Source organism: Lithobates pipiens, unplaced genomic scaffold, assembly GCF_037356315.1.
Source record: "Lithobates pipiens isolate NorthernLeopardFrog02 unplaced genomic scaffold, aLitPip1_a1.2 Scaffold_16, whole genome shotgun sequence".
NCBI lineage: Eukaryota > Metazoa > Chordata > Amphibia > Anura > Ranidae > Lithobates > Lithobates pipiens.
The window spans coordinates 444,106,425-444,131,574 of NW_027507748.1; the positions used below are offsets into that span (position 1 = coordinate 444,106,425).

General features: G+C 44.5%; 1 protein-coding gene across 1 annotated transcript in view; it reads left to right on the forward strand.

Annotated features, from left to right (window-relative positions):
- Window positions 1-25,150, forward strand: part of LOC143983255 (lysozyme g-like) — a 92,151-nt gene that overhangs the window by 50,879 nt on the left and 16,122 nt on the right. The window contains exon 4 of the mRNA XM_077482727.1: window positions 5,622-5,821. Within this exon, the coding sequence (XP_077338853.1) occupies window positions 5,622-5,821 (200 nt within the window). The remainder of the gene's footprint in view (window positions 1-5,621; window positions 5,822-25,150) is intronic.

A 25,150-nucleotide genomic window follows, 5' to 3' on the forward strand; every position in this document is an offset into this window, starting at 1 on the left:
TCTGTGCAGAAAGAGCAGATTCAGCTGTGGCGGCTCGCTGCGGATCATCGTACAGCTGTGCCATGGCCTCAAAGAAAGAAGGAAGGGATTGAGTCAGGGCACTGTCTCCCTCCAGGAGGTGATGGGCCCAGGCCTGAGGTTCCCCCTGCAGCAGGGAAATCACGAATCCCACCTTAGTAGCTTTTAGAGAAAAAGTTCTTGGTTGAAGAGCAAAATACAGCTGACAAGCATTGCGGGAGGCCTGGAATTTGGAGCGATCCACTGAGAATCTTTCCGGGATAGGCACTCTTGGTTCTGGAGGGAGCATCACCACTGCAGGCTGGGGAGTTGGTTGGGCAGGAAGCGGAGGAGGGGCAGCAGCCGTAGAACTGGGACCGGACAGGTGTTGAACCTGTTCTTCCAATCTGGTGTAGCCTTCCTGGAGGGATTTCACAGCCTGTGTGAGGGCTGCCAGATGTGAGCAGATCTCCTTCATAGCAGAAGCTTCTCCCGCAGGCTCAGTCATGGCTGTTTTGTACTGTTAGGTACCTGGGAGGTGAGCCTGACTTGGTGAAGAAGACTTCTCTTACAACTCTGGTTCAGGGTCCACTGGAGTGAGACAGTGGACCCGTGAGCGCAGTGGGGTAGGAGTGTCTGAGCCGGAAGCAGCAGTAGATGCAGGCAGTGGGAGTAGTCCTCTGGACGGCTGGAACTGCAGGAACTGGCAGAAGCTGGTAGAACAGAAGGACGATCACACAGCCGGAAAGCAGCAGACACTGGAACAGTGGTAGTGGATCCTGGAAGGAGTGCAGCGGCAGGCAGAAGCAAGGTCACAGGCTAGCAGAGGTTCAGCAGTCCATAAGCAGGGTCAGACAAGCCGGGATCAGAGCAGGAGAAGGCAGCAGAGTCAGACGTGAGTCGGGTCAATAACGGTAAACAGATAGGCAGGTAACAGAAGTCTCAGGTACAGCTGCAGACAAAACAGCACTGAACAAGTGCGGCTGTCACCTTTAAATAGGCCCACTGGCGCCAAACCGCGCTAGCGCGTGCACGTGCGTGCTCGTGGTGCGCGCACGGCCAACGCGCGTGTGCGCCCGGGATGCACACTGGCGCGCACAAACACGCCGATGCCCGGTCTGCCCAACCGCGTGTGCAGAGCCCTGACATTCCCCTGTTGACTCTTTCCCAGAAAGTGGTCTTTCTAGTGGCCATCACATCGGCCAGGAGGGTTTCGGAACTGGCAGCCTTGTCTTGCAAGTCGCCCTATCCACAAGGATAAGGTGGTGTTGCGGCCAACAGTCTTTTCTACCGAAAGTGGTCTCTGCGTTTCATATTAATGAGGACATTGTATTACCATGTCTCTGTCCTAAGCTGAAACACCCTAAGGAGGTGGCCCTTCATGCTCTGGACGTGGTTCGGGCTCTGAAGGTGCATTTGTCTACCACTGCTCCCCTTCGGAGGTCAGACTTGCTGTTTGTTTCGGTGGCCGGTCCTAAGAAAGGCATGGCGGTCTCGTCGGCCACCATTTCCAAGTGGATCAGACAGATTGTGGTACAAGCCTATGCCTTGAAGGGGCAGGTGCCCCCTTTCTGGTCACAGCCCACTCCACAAGGGCAATTGGAACGTCTTGGGCCTTCCGACACCAAGAGTCTGTCGCTCAGGTGTGTAAGGCAGCGACCTGGTTTTTCGATAAAAACGCAGTAAGTTAATGTGCTGTTGCATTACATTCCTCAGTTTTTGGTGCGGTTGTGGGTAGTCACTCCTGTTGAGGGTACCCTGGTTTTGTGGTGGATTTCTCCATGCACTGTTGTTTTTTGTGGGTAATGTTTCACTAGTTCCCACTTGCCATGGTGGATGAAGTTTCTATGCTGTTTTCCCACCCCTCGTTTGGCACTGTTGGGTGGCTAAGAGAGGAGCTGGGTCGGTCGATGAATAAAAGAGAAAATTTGATTTTTTTTACTCCAACTGACCAACACAGCACCCACCCCTCCTTTTTCTCTTTACGTTATACTGCTTGTTGACGTACTGATGGCTGCATGGTAGGTTGGAGGGTTGTTGCCCAAGGGACCGGCCCCTGGGAGGAACTAAGTTCTGAGTGTTGTATTACAACTAATGCCTTGTATCTCCTAGTAATCGGGCATATCAACCCAATGGCTAAGAGAGGAGCTGTGTCGGTTGGTGAATTACAGAGAAAAGGATTTTACGGTAAGTACAAAAATCGTATTTTCACTTACCCCGGTCACCCGATGCCTGTAATAATACCGCTAACAGTGCGCAGCTCCCACCGGCCCCTCCTCTCTTCTCGTCCGTCCTAAGTGATGTTGCATACAGTGCAAGCACCTGCAATGGAGGGGAGGGAAGGAGGGGCCGGCGGGGAGCAGCGCACCGTTAGTGGTATTACAGCCGCTTCAAGGGGCCTCTGGTTGGGCTGGGCACAGTCCCCTAATGGCTCCGGGCCCTCGGACGGCAACAGAATGACCGAATGTCACTCTCTCGCATGCATGCAAGAGAGTGACATCACCACGCCCCCGGCCACTCATGTAGTCGGAGGCTGCAAACCTGGAAGGAAGACCAGGGGAAGATGTAAGCTCTCTCATCAGTGACAGTGTGGTGCTGGAGGGCTTTTGTGTTAAGGTTAGTATCTCATAATGTGCTAGGATGCGATGCACCTTATGACATTGCCTTGCAGGGGATTTTTTTTTTTCATTAACTGTGGTTTACTACCGCTTTAGGGACCCAGGCTTTTTTTTTTTTTACATAAAAAAAACAAAAACAAAACTGTTTTGTTTACTAGAGAATTACTTGAAACCCCCCAAACATTATATTATAATATAATATAAATATATTTAATTTTATTTTATTTTTTTAGCAGAGACATTTAGCGGTCATTCCATTTTTTATTTTTTGGTCCCACGGTATTTGCGCAGCTTTTTTTCAAGTTTTAGGGGACAAAAAAACACAATGCATAACCCAATTTTTTATGTAACATATAAAATATGTGACAATTTAAAATTCCACACTCCCGTGCAAACAGTGTAAATTTTACAATCCATAGGCAATATTTTAAAAGCCTTTACAGGTTACCACTTTATATCTATGGAGGATGTCTAGTTCTAGAATTGCTGCCCATGATCTGACATTCACAGTGATACCTCACATGTGTTGGATGATCGCCATACGTGTGGGTTCCACGCGCACGTTCGCTTTTGGGGGGGGGGGGGGCAGGGGCTTTTTAAGTTACTTTTTTTTATTTATTTTTATTTTTACACTGATTTTTATACTGTTTTATTTTTTTTTATCACTTTAATTGCTGTCACAAGGAGTGTAAACATTCTGGTGACAGCAATAGGGATGTTACAGGTACTGTTTATGGAGGGATATGGAGTCAATAAGATCCTAAAGTCCTCCTTTACACCTGAAAGCATTTAAAATACCAAAATCTGCATTTTTGAATACTTTTGATATTCAAAAAATGCTGCAGATGACAGCCAGGTAAACCAGAAGTGATGTCATGCCATCAGTTTTGAGTTTCTATAACGAAGACCCGATTCTGTGCCGGGATAGGCTGAAAGAGCTGTGGAAGATGGCCGGTGGGGGGGGGGGGAGAGTGTTGGCTATTACAATAGACCCGACCGCCATCTCTAAAAAAAAAACTGTACTGGGGAGTGCAACCGTTGGAAGCCAAATGCCATACCAGGTAGGTCATTTTGCGTGTGGTTAACTAGTTTGTCTCTTTTGACGTGTCTGGTATGTCCAAATAGTCAGCAGGTTAAAACAAGTTCACAGCTGAAGTGGCATCTGTAGACTTGTAACCATTTTTTTGGTCTCCTGGCTTTAAAGGGGACGTAAAGGTAAATGTTTTTTCACCTTAATGCATTCTATGCATTAAGGTGAAAAAACATCTGACAATTCTGGCCTTTCCAGCCCCCCCCCCCCCAGTTATAATTACCTGACCCCTCGAAAGTCTTGCACTCGTCCCTAACATCCTCTTCGCCAATCAGCCTGGCCGCTGATTGGTTACAGTGGATGGATTGAAAGCAGCGCAGCCATTGGCTCACACTGCTGTCAATCACATCCAATGATGCGGTGCGTCGGGGGTGGGGCCGAGGGATACAGTGAGCGGTTATAGCCGCCGGCTGTATCACGGGAGTGTGCCCGCAAGCACTCCACATCATGCGAGGGAGCTTGCGTGAAGTTGTGGAGTCCTTGCAGGAAGGAGCCGAGACAGCCGCCGAGGGACCTCAGAAGACCAGGTTCGGGGCCACTCTGTGCAAAACGAGTTGCACAGTGGAGGTAAGTATAACATGTTTGTTATTAAAAAAAAGAAAGAAAAACCTTTACAACCCCTTTAACCACTTCAATACAGGATACTGTCACCCCCTTCCTGCCCAGACCAATTTTTAGCTATCAGTGCTCTCACATTTTGACAATTACTCAGTCATGCAACACTATACCCAAACAAAATTTTTACCATTTTTTTTCACACAGATAGAGATTTCTTTTGGTGGTATTTAATTACCACTGGGTTTTTTATTTTTTCGATATAACTTAAAAAAAGAGACAATTTTTCCAAAAAAAAAAAAAACACGCTCTGTTTGTTTTAGTTTCTATTATAACATTTTGCAAATGTGTAATTTTTGTTCATAAATTTGGGCCAAAATTTATACTGCTACATATCTTTGATAAAAATAACCCAACTTAGTGTATAATATTTAGTGAAAGTTAGTCTACAAGCTATGGTGCTAAGCATTGAAAATTGGTCATACCTGATGTACTGACATCTAATTTCTTGAGGACCTGAAATGTCAGGACAGTACAAATACCCCCCAAATGGCCCTTTTTTGGAAAGTAGACAGTCCAGGGTATTTAGTAAGAGGCAGGGTGAGTTTTTTTAAGTTGTCATTTTATCCCACAATTCTTGGGAAAATTAAGAAACTTAAGAATTAAGAAAATTGTCATAATAAGTTATTTCTCACACACAGCATATGCATACTTGCAATTACACCCCAAAATACATTCTACTACTCCACCTGAGTATGGCAATACCACATGTGTGAGAATTTTACACAGCCTGGCCACATACAGAGGCACAACATGCAGGGAGCACAGTCGGGTGTTCTAAGGGCATAAATTATACATACACAAAAAGAGTCTTTGGGCGCTCCCATGAACAGTCTATATCAAGATAAATTTAGTTTAGTTTAAAACCAGTCATATCCAAATATTGATGTAGAATTTAAGTGCCTTTGTGCAGCTGTCCACCACTCGGGAAAAACATGGATGAAAATAAACAAACCGTAAAGAGCAGCGCACTAAAGAGACCTATACAAAAATATAGTACATAAAATAGTCATTTAATGACTGCTCTAGCAGTCATGTAAGAACACAGAATAGGTTTTTAAAACCTTAACGCATATTGATCAAATTGAAAGTGCAAAAAAATCTTACGTATTTTACATTTTAATCTAAAAATCACGAACGCTTCCTATAATAATTATTTTGTTCATTTTTTACCATTGGATATCTGTATACAATTTCAAAGTTGTAGTTTGAGATTTGGGTCAAATTTGTAACCTTTCTTGCTATATAAAAACATTCCGTTAATATCTTCAATGACAGTTTTTGTTTTTACTTTCTTAAAGGGATAAAAGCATCTGAAAAACTAGCAGAAACAGATCTGAAAAGGGTAAACTCTTACAAGGAGAAGATCATTTCTGTGTCCAGGAAAACTGATGTGGACCCAGCTATAATTGCAGCAATCATGTCTCGTGAATCACGTGCTGGCAATGCTTTGGACGCCAATAAATGGGGTGATCATGGCAATGCTTATGGCCTGATGCAGGTAATCAAGCATTTCCTAATGTTTCATAAATAGTAAAATGAATAAGCAGCATGATGAAAATGCTGATGAAATATAATTTATTATAGTAAAAATAGCTTTTCAAAAGTATTATACAGACAAGTATGCACAATATATACAATATATTATTGTATAATATATTACTACATTTTAACAAATTACACTTGCACATAATAGATATACAAACTAGTTACAGCTGCAAGTGCTGAATATAGAAAAGTGAAGACATTAAGGTGCTATTAATGTTTTGGTTATAACTCTTTTCTAGATTTGTACCTTAGCTTAACATGTGAGCTAAATGGTTATTTAAGTGCCAAAAATTGTCAGCACATGTTTGAGATGTTTAGTACAAAAACTAATGGCAATGGCATCCCGCCATTGAATGCACACATATGTGTATTATGCCCATTGCACAGATTGCTGGAAATGGCAAGATGTAAGAGGGCGCTGTTGCAATCAACAGCTGGAAATCAGTACCATACTCCAATTTATATATTGCCAGCATACCACAGATCTTTAAAACACTGACCAAATACTGCATTTACTCAAGTGATTACATCACAATGGTAAAGTGCAATGGTTTGGAGCTATACAGGACCCCTTTGTCAGGCATGTGATGTCACATGCTTGACGAAAGGGGTTCTGCGTGGCCCCAAACGATCCTGGTATGCTGGTTAAACATATGTTTTAATGCACACGTCACTGAATCTCAAAGGTTAATAAACATCATCTAAGTGTATGTGAAATGATCCAACAGGAGTGAGCAACATGGCCTATATAAATGCCCCATCTATGTACACTGCAAAAGTCCATGGGGAACAGCTTCAACTGCAATCGCAACTAAATTGAAATAAACAAAAATCGGTAGTATTTGGAAATGCAAAAAATATATATATATATATATATATATATATATATATATATATATCTTCACGTTATGAACAAAGGTTTGGTCATCACAGCAAAACAGGGCTCTAAACAAAACAGAAAAATAGAACATATGTCATATGGTAACATCTATGTCAAATAATTAGGTGAATTGCCACCAATCCTATAGAAAAGTTGAAAAGTTCCTGTATTTATCTTGCCGCTAAGGGAATTGTATCCAAAGTATAAATTCAGTGAAAGTCCACAGCTGCTTTACCCAATTTATAATAAAACACGTAATTTGAGATACAGTAGGTGGTGCCTTGTGTTATAGAAGTGTCACAATGACGCTTAGGAAAACGAGTACAATAAAACCTTGGATTGCGAACATAATTTGTTCCTGAAACATGCTTGTAATCCAGAGTACTTGTATATCAAAGCGAATTTCCCCATCGGAAATAAAGAAAACTCAGATGATTAGTTCCACAACCATTTATTCATAGGTCTTTCAGTTTATAGTCCATATGAAAAGATTATAGCAGTGCGGGGTGTGGCCGGCTGGAGCACAAGATGGATGTGGATCTCTGAGGCTCTGTGAATTCGGACAGGCACCAGCGACTTCTCCTCGGCAATCTGCTGCATTTTTCCCCACTTACCAGGCTCCCACCACTGCATGTCTCCCCTGCACTATGGCAGCCAAGTGAAAGGACGAGCAGCTGTGCTTACAGAAGCAGACAGCTTTCATGCATCAGCCGGTGGAGAGACGCTGGCAAGATGGCGCTGACTCTGTGCCTTACTCAGTCGCCTTCACTGTCATGTCATAAAATTACCCTGCAGTGGCTGCAGCTCTCCCTGACAACAGCATGGAGTTCCAGCTCCATGACACAGGCACAGACAGCTCTCCTCCCAGCACCCCACGTAAAGGAAGCCCAGTCAAAGGTCAGATGAGGATGGACTCTCCTGTTACAGATCCACACAAGGTGAGCCATCCATCCACTAATCCTGGGTCTATAATAGCTCAGTCTGACGCCATTTCTTTGTTCCCTACCACTAAACAGCCAGTGCTGGATACTGCATTAAAGGAAATGTTATTGTCTCTCAGGAGTACTATTCAGTCAGATATGATCACTCGTGTGCAGCAATTTAAACAAGATGTGTCCTCCCTGGGAGCAGAGTGGAGCACATGGAAGTTAAAATGAGGGACTATGCTGATACCATCAATGATTTAATAGATGCTCATGAAGCACAATCTAAAGAACACATCTAGATCAAAGACAAGTTGGCAGACATAGAAGATAGGTCCTGCCGAAATAATGTTAAGATCAGGGGAATCTCCGAAGATGTGCAAGATCTGTCCCCCATGTTAGAGGCTTACGAAAAAAACACTACTGCCAAAGCTTAAAAATATTGAGCTAGTAATAGATTGCATCCATAGACTCCCTAAATCCAGACATTTGCCATATTTGATATGCAGGGATGTAAACCTGCACATCCTCTTCTATTATGTCAAGGATCAACTCATGCAAAAAGCAAAATCTGTAGGAACTCTGTTTGAACCATATTCCCAATTACAACTGTATGCAGACCTCTCCCAACACACCTTGCAAAGGTGCAGGCATTTAAACACCATAATGAAGGCCCTACGCAAACCATGAAATTCTGTATCAATGGGCTAATCCTGCCAAATTTTTAGTTACCTTTTTAAGGCTCCAAGCATGTCCAAGCAGAACTACAACAACTTCATATCTGGGGTATAATTCCAGATCCTCCTGCTTCAGAAAACCCAGGTTCAGCGCATCTGATGCCATTAACCAGTTTTCTGCAGCCTCAACTCAACCAAGACTCAAACCACATTAACTGGTACCAAGGAACAGCTCATAACTCATGAGCCCAACCTGGTATCTACTGATCTCCGGCTTTAAAGAACTTTTAATCCCAGATTTCTTTCCTGAGCATCATTGTGCTTTATACACAGGAAGTGTTTAACAGTTATCAACTCTTTTCTTTTTTTTGAGACGCTATTTTACTGTAATTTTATGTTTTTTTCCGGATCCAACCAACCTTAAGTCCTTGTAATAGCAGCTCAACGTAAGTACAACGTTTGGGTGGCACATCCTATTGTCTTTACTTATCGCACACACCCAAATTTTAGTGTCCGATACATCTGGCAACCCGTTAACACAAAAGGCTTAAACCACCCAGCTAAGAGAGCTTTGCTTTGGAAACTAGCCCTGTCATCCCCAGTGCAACATCCTCTGTGCACAAGAAATGCATTTTCATGCTCTGCACAAACTCCACATATTTACTAAATAGCTCTAAGGAAAACAGGTGTATAGGCACTGCCACCTTTCCACATAAAAGCTCCAGCCGGTGCTCAGACATGGAGGCTGCTGACACCTCCAACGTACCAGAATAAAGGAAAGGGATGGTCAGCCATGACTAAGGACTTACGTCCGAAAAGTGTAGGTTGTTTTACAGCTTTGTACATGCATTTAATAAAAAAAATACTATTTTGGATGTCATCCTGAGTGCCGACTATCCCTTTCCTTTATTTTAAATAACTCTCCCTACATGCTCGTGAATGTATATGCACCTAACATCCATCAAATATGCTTTCTAAAGAAGCTACATAAAAAGGTCTCGAAAGTTCAACATGGGTCTCTCCTTTGGTGCAGAGATTTCAACATTACTCAAGATCCACAAGTAGACTCATCAAATCTGTCCAAGAGAGGAAGACCTTCCCTAGAACCATTCCTATGTGATTTCCAACTGCATGATGTATGGCGATGCCAATACGCAACGAAACTGGACTATACTTTCTTATCTATGTGCCACAATGTTTACTCCTGAATCAACCTGTTTCTATCAGATAAGTGGCTTCTGCAGAAAATTTCCGACTCATGTATTTTTCCCACTACTTGGTCTGACTACTACCATACCCCCCCAAAACTTTCGACCGATCTCCCTCCTTAACCACAATATCAAACTTTATGCAAAAGTTATAGCAAACTGACTTTTATAGACTTACTACCTGATTTATTCCACCCTGACCAATCTGGTTTCACAAAAGGTTGGCAAACTTCAGATGGCGCTCGCCTCATGATTAACGTGATCCACTACGCTCAATGATCTCGGATGCCTTCTCTGCTCGTATCTTTGGATACAAAGAATTCTTTTGACAGAGTTCATTGGCCCTATCTGACCAAGACCCTACAGAAATTTGTTTTTTGTGGTCACATCCTCGCTGCAATTATAGCCCTCTACTCTCACCCATCAGCCCAAGTCTATCATTCTGCCATGCTCTCTAAGCCATTCAACATTTCTAATGGCACGAGACAAAGATGTCCTCTCTCTCCACTTATCTTTCATTTAAGAATGGTACCCCTATCAGAAACCATCAGATCCAACAAAAACATTTAAAGTTTACTTATCGGCCCCACAGAGCACAAAATCTATTTGCTGATGATGTCATCTTTAATGCTTACGAAACCGACTCCCTCTCTGGCTGCAGGCCAAAGGGTATCGTCTAATTTTAGTGTTATATCTTAAATAAAGTAAATGCTACTAAATCATCCATCCTTGATCTGGGGATACCTTCTCTTTTGAAAACCACACTACAAGACCAATACCCGTATATCTGGGCCACAAACTCCATACCCTACTTAGGTATCCAACTGACTAGGCACGTTTCCTCTTTACACTAAGCAAACTATACCCCTCTTATCAACTCCCTACCTAAGGAATTAGAAGCAGCTAAAAACTCAATATTACAGTTAGGACGGGTAGCTACATTTAAAATGCTTAAACTTCCCCAATTACTTTACATCTTTCGTGCTTTACCTATCCCTGTACCAACAACTTTCTTTAACTCAATCCAATCCACCATATGTTGCTTTGTTTGGCAACATGGTAAATCAAGATGCTCCAGTGCCAACTTACTCAAGCACAGGAGGGTGGATTGTACAGGTTTTTTGGACTTCAAAGATTATTACTTTGCGACCAGAACATTCTGGAACAACTTAAAGCTTGGTTATTGCCCAACTAATCATGCCCATGGAAGGACATTTAATCTTTCCATCCCAAGTGACGGAGCATGACCTTTTACTCTTGGCTACATGGTCAACCTTTTCTCAACCCTCGCAGTACACTCCTTTCCCCTACAATCATAGCCTCAGCTACGGTATATCAACATTTAGGCCACAAAGTCCCACCAGGGCCTAGAACCTTCACTCCCCATAGCAACACTCCACCAACATATCCCAAACCTTACCCTCTGCCCATGAATGCTCAAAGGCATTACCCAAATCTCTGATTTATACATGCATGATCTCCTTAAACCATTTGCCAGCTTGCAAAATAAATATGCTCTATCCACATCATATTAATTTAGATCTTTGCAAATAACCCATTGCCTGCTGCATAACGCTTATATATTGAAACCAATACCTGGATCAGTCTACCTAACCAATAGGGTGCCTAATCGAAAGGGTATTACATTGTTCTATAACCTGCTTCAAAATCCGTTTTTTGTAAACTTTCTATGTTCAAATGGGAAATTGACCTTGGGCAAACATTTTATAAGTCCCGATGGTTGGCAGCAATAGGAGCCACCTTCAAAGCCACTCGCTTCACTAACTTAAGGGAGTTGTCCCACAAGATTGCCCTAAGATGGTATATAACTCTGACCCTGGTGCACAAATGGAGTCCCCCTCTCCCAACTGCTGAAGGAAGTGCGAAAAACCTGGGAACCTTTACCAGATTTTCTGGGGATGCCCCAAACTAACCACCTTTTTGGTCTGCATTTTCCCAACTAGTTAGCGAAATAACATACATTCCTAGATCTATAACCCCCAAATAGCTCTTTTGAATTTGGGCATAGAGAATTACCCACATCATTTCCACAAGCTACTTACACACATATTGCTTGCGCCCAAGCTAGCTATTGCCCGACACTGGAAATCTCATGCTCCATCTCTCCTTAGCGAAGTAATATCTATAACCAACACTCATGTTGGTTACGAACAGATGCTATCCTCTGCTGAAGGCAAATTGCTTAAGGCAGAAAAAGACTGGTACCCTTGCTTTACCTGGTAAAACTGCATAGCAAGGTTCTCATTGTCATGACTAACTCCCACAGCTTGTTCCCTGTCTATCTCTCCATTCTTGCAGTAGGACGAGCTACCTCCTTATATGGAGTCAACAATACCACCCCTGCATTTCTCCAATTGTTACTATTGTTATCCCATTGACACTGTACAATGTCATGTTCTTATTTTTCTTATTTCTCTTTGAATTTCTATTTTCATTTGGATAAGAGTTTAACCTGCTTATGTAGAATGTTTGTTTCAGTTTCCATCTCTAAAAACCTAATAAAAATATTGAAACAAAAAGTTTATAGCAATGTGATAGGTTGTGCAACCTACACGCCCTTTCACAAATGGCAGCCTCCACAAAGGGATTTAAAGCAAAATCCAGCTGGTGCTACAGAGTTTAAAAGAGAAGAGAGGTGCCTCTAAATGTAGCAATATGGCTATATTTAATGAAGGTACAACATTTAGCAACTCACATGGCTGATGATTAAAACAGGCAAATCTAAGTATGCAGACATCTGGGGTAAAGCTGTTCATGTAGACCATCCTCTGCACTGCTGGCTCTCACCGCTGTCAGTCTGCAATGGTGATCGGGAAGTCTATCCTGCAGTAGAGCTTTCTGAAAGCAAGGCTTGAAGCGTTCATGGAGTGCGGCGTGGAAGGGGTCGATATTGATGGCGGTGCAGAGGATGGTCTCTGTGGACACCTTTACCCCGGATGTCTGCATACTTTGATGTGTCTGTTTTAATCATCAACCATGTGAGTTGCTAAATGTTGTACCTTCTACACATTTTCAAATGCGTACAGACTAATCCCCTGCTTTTAACACATACTGTTAGACAGGTTGATTTGGTTGTCTGCGAGCTGGTCAGTAAGTAAGCTTGTTTTTTTTTTTCCCTTGGATTTATCCTTAGCCTTGTTTATACCTTATGTCACCCCCCAATGCCGCTTACTGCGATAGCCAGTTATAGATGGGGGCAGTGGCGCTTTTTTTGTATTACTGTAATATTGGTCAGACAATGCACTGACACCTTCGCAGCCATTGAGCTACATGCTGGGTTCTCAGTGTGCTCCTGTACCTTTAAGAAGGGGTGGCTCCCCTTCAGTCCACCTGCCCTCACCTATCCATCTGAATGCATGTGCTTCCACTGTGGAGACACTTATAAGTTAGTGTTAGGGACCACAGATACCAGGTTGCTGTGGTGAGGCTTGGTGCCTTACGCATGCATTTGCAAATGTGTGCAGATTAAACCCTTGCTTTTATCGCATACTGTTAGACAGGTTGATTAGGTTGTCTGTGAGCTGGTCGGTAAGTAAGCTTGGTCTTTTTCAATTGGATTTATCCTTGGCCTTGTTTATATCAGTTGTGACGTGTACTTGATATATTACAGGTATCTCAAGACATTGCTTGTTTGTCAAGTAATAATTTATAAAAAAATGTTTGCTTGTCTTGCAAAATGCTCTCAAATCAAGTTACACTCAGCCCAAGGTTTTACTGTTGTAACATTTGGGGGTTATTGTAGCTTAAAGGTAGAGCTTACCAGTGAGCTGGATCCACACCAGATGTCGTTTAAGGGCTCGTAGGCCCACTTTTATTAAAGAAAGAAAAGTCAGATAACAAAATAGTTGCCCACACAGGGGTTTCAGCTTTCCACAGCAGTAATGTATGTAGAACCAAAAATACCAAGCCACCTGGCTCTCTTTAGCAGCACTGCTGCTCAGACTTCTGCTGCAGCCCTCTTGGCTCTTTAACAGAGTTCCTGTACACCCAGTACCTCAGCACTCTTTAACAGCTTCTCTTTCAGCCCACAAGCTTGGACCCTCTGTCTGCTCTGACAGACCGACCTGTGCAGACATGCACACTTCTTCTCCCTTACACGCCTGGACTCCTCGGGAGGGTGGAGCCCAGAACCATGGTGTTGGCTTTGTTTTAAACCCAAGACCCACCTGTGCAATCATCCAGCCAGACTGCTGGCTGTTCCCAAAACCCGGTCCCAGGATTGGAGATTCACCACATATCCCCCCCCCTTTGTTTCGACCCAGAGGGCGGAACACCCAAGTTACTTTTGGCACCTCTGTGCCAGATACCATTTACAGAAGTACCCTCCTGTCCAACCTCGCTTCTCCTAACGGGGAACTCCACCCAATGCCTCCTTTGGTGTCTCCCTCTAAGCCTTACTGTCACTCTGCTATGCGCTTTGATGCGACCTTCCCAACTTTTCTTCCGAGTGCATTTCCATAAGCACTTCCTCTCCTGAAATCTTAATGGGTTCCCGTTGGTCTTCCTACCAACCCTTCTGCCTCCACGCTTCAGGTTCCCAGGTTTCCCCAAAACTCTCTCAGCAGTACTGTTCTGAGACTGTAGGGGGCCTATTTCTATAGTGTTTAGAACAGAACCCCACCTCCTATTTCTGGTACCTGACTCAGCAGTCACTAATTGATTACTAGGTTTACCTGTACCTTTGGACACCACATTATCATGTACCATTAACACATTATTTGGTTCATCATTGACAGACATATTCAAACCAACATTAGACCTCTCAATGTTGCACATGTCACAAATGCCTTTTTTTCCAACATTTGCTAGGGTAGAGTCCACAGAGGGCACACATACTGTAGGGCCGCCATCACCCACAGGAACCTCACAGGACACCACCTCCCCTGGGTTCACCCACTCTGCAGGCAGCTGTCCTACCACTTGACCCGTTCTGATGCTACCTGTATTTTTATCCACCGGAACAGGCAAGCTCTCGTCTTATCCACATACAATTTTTACCATGCTCCTTGTCCATTCCCCTGTCCCGGGGACCTTATTAGGTTTGTCACCTAAACCAACCATTGGACTGGGGACCCCAGTCTCTTTAACCACCTTTGTTTGAGCCCTGGTCAGGATCTCTGCTGCTTTCAGGTCCACACATGGCCCTTCCACCTCATGTGGTTTTTCTACTGGTGCAGTATACACGCCCTTCACCAACTTACCAGCACCACACTGGACCATAGCAGCAGAAATGCTTCCCATCTGGCTGTTAGGAGGTGTAACCACAGGCAATTTAGGCTTATTTTCAACTTCTCCAATGTCTGTCTCAAATATTTCTTCTGGATCTAATCTAGCAGCATACGTAGCGGCAACTTTTAACAAAAGTAGCAAATTTAGGAATAAACCATTCCTGTCCCGTTTTGCTTTGCTCTGTAAAGCCTGCCATACAGTGCTCCACCTAGTGGTACTCCACAATACCAGACCATCAGACTGTGGAGGAGACACACTAGTATAGATTGGCTGTACATCCCAAAGTTCAAGCATCTCTTTTAATGCTTCGGTTATAAACCAGGCCCTTGACTCCAGACCTAAGTCCTTCCTGGGGATTTTCATGACACTGGGGATGCAGAGAGACTTACTTGCTGAGACTTGAAAAGTTGCAATGGTTAACGGAACCTCCTCCCGGCTGGAGGTAAACACAGCCTGGTGCTCCACCAGAGCGCTGCCAATTGCTGGACTCATACCCAACTTCTCAGGCTCAGCATCAGTGAACTGCTCCAGAACATTACCAGTGACGTCACGTTGACACTCCATGCCAACCTCAGTTTTGTGGGTCACGGACAATGTCTCTGCTGTGCCCTTATTTGGTTCATCCTGCTCACCAGGGTTAACCCCTGCAGCAGCCACCGCGCCCTCAGGTACAAGCTGTTCTGCAGCCCCTCCTGCTGGTTCAGCAGAAACCGTGTCCACCTTATCTTTGTGCATAAAAGCCTTATCTATCAGGGAGATAAGATTTTTGCTCCAACTATCCCAATCTGTTGTATGTGCGCTCCCTTCTGCGGTACTCCTCAGCACCAATCCATCTGCCCAAGGAGACACATAAGAACAGACTGGCTTAGTTGCAGACTCATTACAACAGTCATTGTAAATCATGTCAGACTGTGGTAGCACAGGTTGCAATACACCATATTCACCACCTTTCTCAGCTTGCATTTCATAAGCCTCACACACCTTTGCATTTTTCACAGGTTGTGTTAATCCACCATTTACCTGCACATTTTTAGTACTAGCAGCTTGCACTAACACATTACTATTACACGGTACAGTTCCATTCTGTCCCACCAGAGTGACATCGCAGTTGTCCAGGGCAACCTCTGACTCCAACACATGAAGTTCCCTGGAGATTCCTGTGGACAACTGTGCTGTCTTACCACCAGTTGCTACAGGCAACGGCCCATTTTTGATAACCCCAGGTTCTTTCAGAGCAAAAGTTTTCCCAACAGCATTAAACTTTTCATTAACAGTAACACTTATAGCATTTTCGCATTTGTAGGCTGTCCTAGCCCATGGTCAACTTGAGCCTGATAGTCATTAGACACAACACTTTTAGACATCAACACAGGTTCTATTTGGATTTTAACCCTTGCATTCCCACTATATAGGGAAAAGTCATTCTCAAGTGCACATTCAGTGGCCCCACTAACTGGGGTCACTCTCACATCGTCATGGACAGTCTCGTAACCAGTCCTTTTATACATGAAATCAGCAGTTCCAGCCATCATTTCATTAAAGACAGTCTTACCCACCGCAGTAGTTGGGGTCACCATCTTCATTTGAGTACGTCGTCTTATGCACCAGTCCTCTGCTGCACTTTTACTGGCCAACACCTCCTGGTGGCCATGGGATGAAACTACAGCAGGCATCTCCCACCGCTTAGCACCCCCTGCAGGCACAACAGGAAACTTCTTGTTGCTAGGGGTGACTGCAAACATATTTTCACCGGAATCTGGGCCTACAGACAAAACCTTCTCAGCAACATTATCTCCAGCCGTATTCCACAACCTAGGGAAAGAAAACATGCCATGCCCCAGCTGGCCACATTCCAGGCATGTTACTGGACGACTTTTTCCCAAAGCGATTCTCTCCTGGTGATTCCCAGCTGGCCGGAATGCACAGGCCTCTTTGTGGGGACGCTGAACCAAACCTCTACTGCAGCTCCTTTCAGGCATAAATTTCACTCAGGTTGCCATGGGAGACCGCACTCTCCCAGCAGAACTTTGCTGGCTCTCTCCAACATAATAAACTGGCTCCTCCTTAAGCCACTTTCCACGATCCTTATTAGACATAGCCCATGGTACAGAGACAGCCCGACTGGCTTCCTCTGCGTTGCTATGGGCAACCACTCTCATCCTCAGCCTTTGATCAGCCTCTCTCCTTGCATATAGCATGGGCTTTTCTCTGCCGGATCCCGTCTCATGCTGTGACACATTCACATCTTTCACAATAGCTGTTTTAACTGCAGCAGCTTTGCCAGGGGCAACAACAGCCCTCTTCCAGTTATGGACATCCAGCGGCTTTCCCCTTGCACTGAGGGTTGGCTTCCTTTCCTCTGTAGCTTGGTTCAGTGCTGCTAAATGCCGCTTGCACCAATCCACTGCAGATTCAAATGCTGGTGGACTCTCCATAACAGCAGTCACCTGTGCACTCATTGCACCAGTGTTGCTAGGGACAACCCCAGCCCTTTTTCTCCTGGATACACTCTGATCAGGTATGTATGGGGCTCGTTCGGGCGGTAACATCCCCTCCAACCACAGAGCTCTGTCTCTCATTTCAGCAAACCTGGCTTCTTTTAAGAGCTTTGACCGCCCCATACTTAGAGACTCCAGAACAACTTTAAACAGTCCAGGAAAATGAAAGTGTCTCTTTTAAAGCAAGTTGCTTTTCTCTTCATGCAAGCTTTCCTCACCTGCACATTGCACACACTGATTGTGCTGTCTCATGCACACAAACACAGTTCATAGCAAGGAAAAAAAAAAAAAAAAATTTGACTTTTCATTCACAGGTACACCACCTGCAACACGCAATGCCTTTTGCCTGGCTGCACTTCCACACACAGCCAATAGTTCCTGACTTTAACTTACTGTAGAGCAAGGACCCGGATTCCACCGTCTTCTGCCCGCATTCGAACACCACTTGTAACATTTGGGGGTTATTGTAGCTTAAAGGTAGAGCTTACCAGTGAGCTGGATCCACACCAGATGTCGTTTAAGGGCTCGTAGGCCCACTTTTATTAAAGAAAGAAAAGTCAGATAACAAAATAGTTGCCCACACAGGGGTTTCAGCTTTCCACAGCAGTAATGTATGTAGAACCAAAAATACCAAGCCACCTGGCTCTCTTTAGCAGCACTGCTGCTCAGACTTCTGCTGCAGCCCTCTTGGCTCTTTAACAGAGTTCCTGTACACCCAGTACCTCAGCACTCTTTAACAGCTTCTCTTTCAGCCCACAAGCTTGGACCCTCTGTCTGCTCTGACAGACCGACCTGTGCAGACATGCACACTTCTTCTCCCTTACTCGCCTGGACTCCTCGGGAGGGTGGAGCCCAGAACCATGGTGTTGGCTTTGTTTTAAACCCAAGACCCACCTGTGCAATCATCCAGCCAGACTGCTGGCTGTTCCCAAAACCCGGTCCCAGGATTGGAGATTCACCACACTGTATACACATTGGAAGTTTCCTTGCACACATACCTCTTTATAAAATGAGCACTTATGGTCACCAATAGAGGAGATTAACAACTTCAGCCCTGGAAGAATTTACTCCCTTCCTGACCAGAGCACTTTTTGCAATTTGGCACTGTGTTACTTTAACTGAGAGTTGTGCGGTCGTGCAACCTTGTACCCAAACAAAATTGACATCCTTTTTTTCCCACAAATAGAGCTTTCTTTTGGTGGTATTTGATCACCTCTCCTCTGCTGTTTTTTTTTTTTTTTGCGCAATAAACAAAAAAAGAATGACAATTTTGAAAAAAAAACACATTATTTTTTACTTTTTGCTATAATATCCCCCAAAAATATATAAAAAAAATAAAAATTTCCCTCAGTTTTTTTAGCGCCACATTATGGCAGTGAAGGGGTTAACAATAGGGGGGGTGAAGGGGTTAACTGTGCTCCCTGGGAGGTGATTCTAACTGAAGGGGGAGGGACTAACTACATGAAGTGACAGATCATGGTTCCTAGCTAATAGGAACATACGATCTGTCGCTCCTGTCAGAACAGGGAAGTGTGTGTCTACACACACTCGTCCCTGTTCTATGTCTCCTGGTCATGATCACTTGTGGCCAGCGGTCATCACGACCGTCGGCGACGAGCATCGGCACCCCTGCTGTGCAGCGCGCCCACACCCGCTATCCGGACCCTGCGAGACCACGTACAGTGACGTGGTTTCGCGCAGGGGAGCCAACCTGCCTGGCGGCTGGTCCGTTAATGAGGACATAAAAATGGATGACTTTTTCTTTAAACAAAGTGTAACTGCACACAGTGGCCACACAAGTAGGGCTATCTTGCAGGAAACACTGACCAAACCAGAGACTGACAGCACAGATAAAGAACATGCCCAATCTAACAATGTGGGGAGGAAACATCTCTTCATTTTTACATACAAAAGTCAAGTGGAACACCCGTTTTTGCTGCTCTCCCACAGTTACTGTGGTCAACTCAGGCCATCCAACCCTCAGGTGCTAAAAGCTGCCTGGGTTTTAGGAGTCCCTAAGGTGTTACCATCACATGTCTAATTCTAAACACAGGGAGACAGTAGCGAATGCCCCAAACTCTCACTCTACTGAGGACTCCGGAGCTGCTCGCAGGTTGCCTCCTGATTGTGCAGACATCTGCTGTCTGGAATCATGTTGCTCTCTGCTACTAGTCTATTTCATCATCCAGGTTATCTTTAGCTCCATCAGGTGTGGCTAGTTCCTCTGCCCTCTGCTGAGGTCCCTGGACAGACTAATTTGTTTGTAACTGAGGACCAGGTTGGCAGACGCCAGCCTGTCAGGCTGAGGAGTCCTGGCCACCCTGTTGATGCAGGGGACTTAGTCAACACCCAGGAACTTGATTCAATTGGTTATTGCCATGGTGGTGGCTCATATCAATCATCAGGGAGGAACCAGAAGTCTTGGCATGTTAAGAGAGGTACATCAGATCTGTTCTGTCCTGGGCAGAACTTCACATCACCACCTACTCTGTATACATCTTAGGCATAGACTATTGGCAGGCAGACTTCCTCAGCACGTAGAGCCAGGGGAGTTAGCCCTAAACCTGCAGGTGTTGCAGGACCTGTGTCGTAAGTGGGGGATGCTACATGTAGACCTTCTGCTACAGATTCAACAGTAAACTAGATGGGTTTCTTTGCAGGTACAGGGATCTTCTAGTGGAAGCAATGAATGCTCTGATGGCTCTATAGGATCGGTACATCATGATCTATGCCTTTCACCCCTGAAACTTCTTACTCATGTGCTTCACAGGATTGATATGGGGGCACCCTCATAATCCTCATTGCTGGACTGGCCTAGGCAGATGGGGTATGCTGTCCTGGTAAGACTGCTGGCAGATGCTCTGTAGGCCTTACCGGATCAACAGGCTCTTTTGTTTATAGGACAGATTTACAGTACCCAATGTGCAAATAATTTCCAACAGTTGGTGAATGTGTCTTCAAAGTATTAAATCTAAACGCATAAAAATATCATAGCATCCATCTATCATAAAGTGCATCTAATGACAATAAACAGTAAAGTGCATTACGTGCCAAATAAATAATTCAGATAATATTGAATATAAAATATAAATCAATCCATAGTGCACCAATTTCAGTAATAACCAGAATCTGAAGTATGACCAAAAACAATGAGTAATTCAGTGTCCAATAAAGTGCAACAAAAATAAAGAGTGAAAAAGTTGTCTAATTTTTTTTTCTTCTACTCTCCCAAAAAAGTTCACATAAGGAAAGGAAAATATATTGTAGAAGTCCCAAGTGTATTACAAAATCCCCAAAAAGTCACTGAATAAAAGTTCTATCCAAGGAAAACCAACAGGTCATGGACATCTGACACTCAAGGGGTTCATGCTTCCTGCTATACCACATACTCAGGATCAGGGAAAATCCAACAGCATCAGGTAACATGAAAAAAACACCAAGGGCGCATGGATGCATTAATATCTTGCACTCTTTAATCAGTATAAACAAAGTATCCACTGTTAAAATAAAGGAGAATTGGCATCAGGAAGGGCAGGAGACCACTAATGCATCCATGAGCTCTTGGGTTTTCTTTCATGTACCCTCATTAGGTATATAAGGGCTCCTGCGCTGTATATGAAAAATAAAAAAGGAAAATTCTATCCAACTGGGTGCAGCAAACACTTTATGAGTTAGCTCTCATATAAATGCAAAATAAGTGAAAAATGTCCAAAAGTGCCCATTCAAACACGTGGAGATAACCTAAATCGAGAGAGTTGGCTTGGCACTGTGAACACACAACTGCACTGTTTAATCCTATTATTTGTTGTGATATTTCACTGTATTATTCACGTTTGGACTATTCATTGATCACCCTGAATAATCTACCGTATATACTCGAGTATAGGCCGACCCGAATATAAGCCGAGGCCCCCAATTTACCCCCAAAAAAACTGGCAAACTTATTGACTCGTGTATAAGCCGAGGGTGAGACATGCCTGTCCATCCCTGTGTGTGTGTCCGTCCATCCCTGTGTGTCCGTCCATCCCTGTGTGTCCGTCCATCCCTGTGTGTCCGTCCATCCATCCCTGTGTGTGTGTGTGTCCATCCATCCATCCATCCCTGTGTGTGTGTGTCTCCATCCATCCATCCATCCATCCCTGTGTGTGTGTGTCTCCATCCATCCATCCCTGTGTGTGTGTGTCTCCATCCATCCATCCATCCATCCCTGTGTGTGTGTGTCTCCATCCATCCATCCCTGTGTGTGTCTCCATCCATCCACCCATCCCTGTGTGTGTGTGTATCCATCCGTGTGTGTGTGTGTGTGTGTGTGTGTGTGTGTGTGTGTGTGTGTGTGTGTGTCCAGCCTACCTGTGTCCCGAGCCTTTGTCCCGAGCCTCCGTCCCGTGCCTTGCCTCCTTGCCTCCGTCCCGTGCCGTGCCTTGCCTCCGTCCCGTGTCGTGCCTTGCCTTGCCTCGGTCCCGTCCCGTCCCGTGCCGTGCCGTGCCTTGCCTTGCCTCCGTCCCGTGCCCTCTTCGTCGGCGCCTCGGCGGCCATTGTAAAATTCAAAAGCCGCGCCTCCTCCTTCGCCTGTGATAGGCGGAACACTGAATTTCCCAGCAGCCTGTGTTCCGCCTATCACGGACATCGTATCATCCTCGTCCGTAGTACGAGGATGATACGATGTCCGTGATAGGCGGAACACAGGCTGCTGGGAAATTCAGTGTTCCGCCTATCACAGGCGAAGGCGGAGCCGGAGGCGCGGCTTTTGAATTATAGAATGGCCGCTGTCTGTCTGCTCGACACGCTGATCGAGCGGGCAGACAGCGATGACTCGAGTATAAGCCGAGGGGGGCACTTTCAGCCTCAAAAAAGAGGCTGAAAATCTCGGCTTATACTCGAGTATATACGGTAATTGGTTTTTGAAGTGGATCTGTTACATGCACTTTTGCACTTTACTTCTGTGGATCACTGTTTTACCACAGCACGATTGTTTACTTTGTTGTTGACACATCAATTACTCCTTTGTTTATTTATTTATTTATGTTTGATCTCAACATCATATAGATATGCTATGCACGTGTGCACTTTGATCTATTTTTGCTTTTAGCTTTTTATTCACACTATTATATATATGATATCCGTTTGTAGGATATAAGTTTCGTATTTAGTAGTTTTTTTGCCTCCTTGTATATTTGGGAGCGCAACACCCATTTTTCACTTATTTTGCATGTACCCTCATTGTTCCCATGACTCAGTGGGATCTGAAATGGGTTAACTTTGTGCTTCAGAAGCCACCGCTTGAACCCATTAGAGATAGTCCTCTATATTGTGCTTACCCACAAGGCATTCTTTGTAGCAATGACATCAGTGTGGTGAGTATTTTGAACTCGCAGTTTTATCCTGCATGGAATCCTTTCTGTTTTTGCCTAGGAACAGGGTGGTTTTAAAACACAAGACTTGTTCCTTGCCTAAAGTATTGTCTAGATGTGGTATGGGTTGTCAGAGTTTCTCAGCCTCTGCTTCCTTTATCGATTCCCTTTTAGTAATCCTAGATGGACCCTGTAAGGGTGCACAGGCTTCTCATTCCATCATCTCTAGGTGACTCAGGCAGACCATCATCCACGTGTATAGTCTCAAGGATCTGGTTCCACCCTTGCTTGTTGAGGTGCACTCTAATAGATTTGTGAGAGCACATGATTTTTAATCTCTAAGCAAGTCTGAAACACACTTTCACTGGAAGACATGGACCTCCAAGCCAGCCACATCTTGCTCTAAAGTCCTCTTCCCAGGGATGGGGTACCCCATTTATCAACATGGGGGGATGTCTGTCAGCCTTTCTAGCCTTCTGGTCCTACATTATCTCAGTTGTTTGGCTCCAGAGTGTCATTTCCAGGGGCCAGAAACTGGCATTTTGTGAAATTTTTCTGACTGTTCTTAAATGTGCCATCTTCCCTGCAAAAATAGACAGATCTTTGTGCTGCTGTTCAGCAACTCCCCTTGCAGGGGATGCCCCAGTCCTGAACAAGGCATGCTTTTAGGGTTTCTACTCCAACCTGTTAACAGTTTCCATGCCTGTTTTGGATCTGAAGACACTCAACCTGTTCCTGTGAGTTCAAAAGCTGTACATGGAGCCAGCCAGGTCAGTAATTCTTTCCCCCCTTTGGGGGAGGGGGATTTTCTGACATCAGTGGATATCAGGGATGTACACTTGCACATTTAAATTTTTTCTACTTACCAATGCTATCTGGGTTTGACGGTGGGTACATTACCAATTTTTTGCCCTTCCCATGCCCCGCCAAAGGCCCCACAGGTTTTATCAAGGTGCTCGCCCTAGTCTTAGCTCTGTTGTGTGCTCAGGGGATACACATTGCAGGTTACTTGGATAATCTCCTGCTAAAGGATCAGTTCTCCCTATTTCTGTCAGCCAATATGCAGTGGATAGTGCAGACCCTGTAATCCCCAGAAGTCCTTGCTGGAATCAACACACCCATTGGGGCATCTATTTATTACAGGTAATTATATAGCGCCTAAAATTTACGCAGAGCTTCCTTTACATCTATATATATATATATATATATATATATATATATATATATATATATATATATATATTAGGGTACATTTAAACAGGAGCCAAGTAACCTATTAGCATGTGTTTAGAGTGTGGGAGGGAATCCTGCACAGGCACAAAGAACATGCAAACTTCAGGCAAGTAGTGCTGTAGTTGGTATTCAAACTGATGACTCTATTTCTGCCAGGCAGAAGTGCTAACCACTGCTGGAGTGGTTCTGGTTCTCCAGGTACTCAGAAGTGCTAACAACTTCTGAGTGCCTGAACCTGACATTAGATATGGCCCTGTTTAAGATATTTCTGCCCCAAGGCAAACTTCTGTCAATGTGCTCTTTTGCCCAGGCCCTTTTGGTTTGGGGTCATGCTCCTGATGGTAGCCTATTTTGAGGCAGCATTGTGTGTCCAGTTTCGCTCCATTCAATTGCAACTCAACATTCTGACAGCATGAAAAAAAAAAAAAGACTCTGTCCATAGACCACCACACACACTGGACCTGAAAGGCCAGTCTCTCTGTGGAGTGGTGGATTTCCAACTTGGAGCTGGAGTCAGGGATGCCCATTTTCCCAAAAACTTGTAAAATTCTCACAACAACAGATGCCAGCTTATCTGGCTGGGCAGGGGTCCTGGATGCTCTCTCGTGCAGGGGATTGGTCACTGAAGTTAGCTATCTTCCCATCAAAATCCTGGAACTCTGTGTGATTTGGTTTTTGAATGCTAGATCCCTCAGCTTTGAGGTTACCTGACGAGAATTCAGTTCAGTTAATTCAGCCATGGCCATAGCCTACATCAACCTTCAAAAAGGCCTCATAGTCACACCTCCTGAAAAGAAAGGACACTTGATCCTCTTTTGGGAACAAAACATTCTGGCCCTGTCCACCATCCACATTCAGGTATAGAAAATAGGCAGGAACATTCTCAGCAGTCAGTGACTGAATCCATGGGAATGGGCTTTCCATTCAGAGGGGCCAGAGAAGTTCCAAGCCCTATGCTGCAGGTGGGGAACACCAGATATGGATCTTCTGTTGAAAGTCAGGAACTGTTTGGATTTGTTCATCCCTACCCTCTTAAATGCTAGGAAGTCAACTTCTTGCAAAGTCTATCACTGTGGCCAAAAGGCCAATTTTGCATGAGGCGAGACCAGGAAATTTTTGTGGGACAGATAATGTCCTACCTCCAATTTGGTCTAGATCAGCATTTGGTCTTGAATGCAAACGAGTGGAAAATCTCAGTCTTGGCCATTCTCAGAGGCCATTTGACTCTCATTCGTTGAAGCCTTTGTACAGAGTGTTGAACA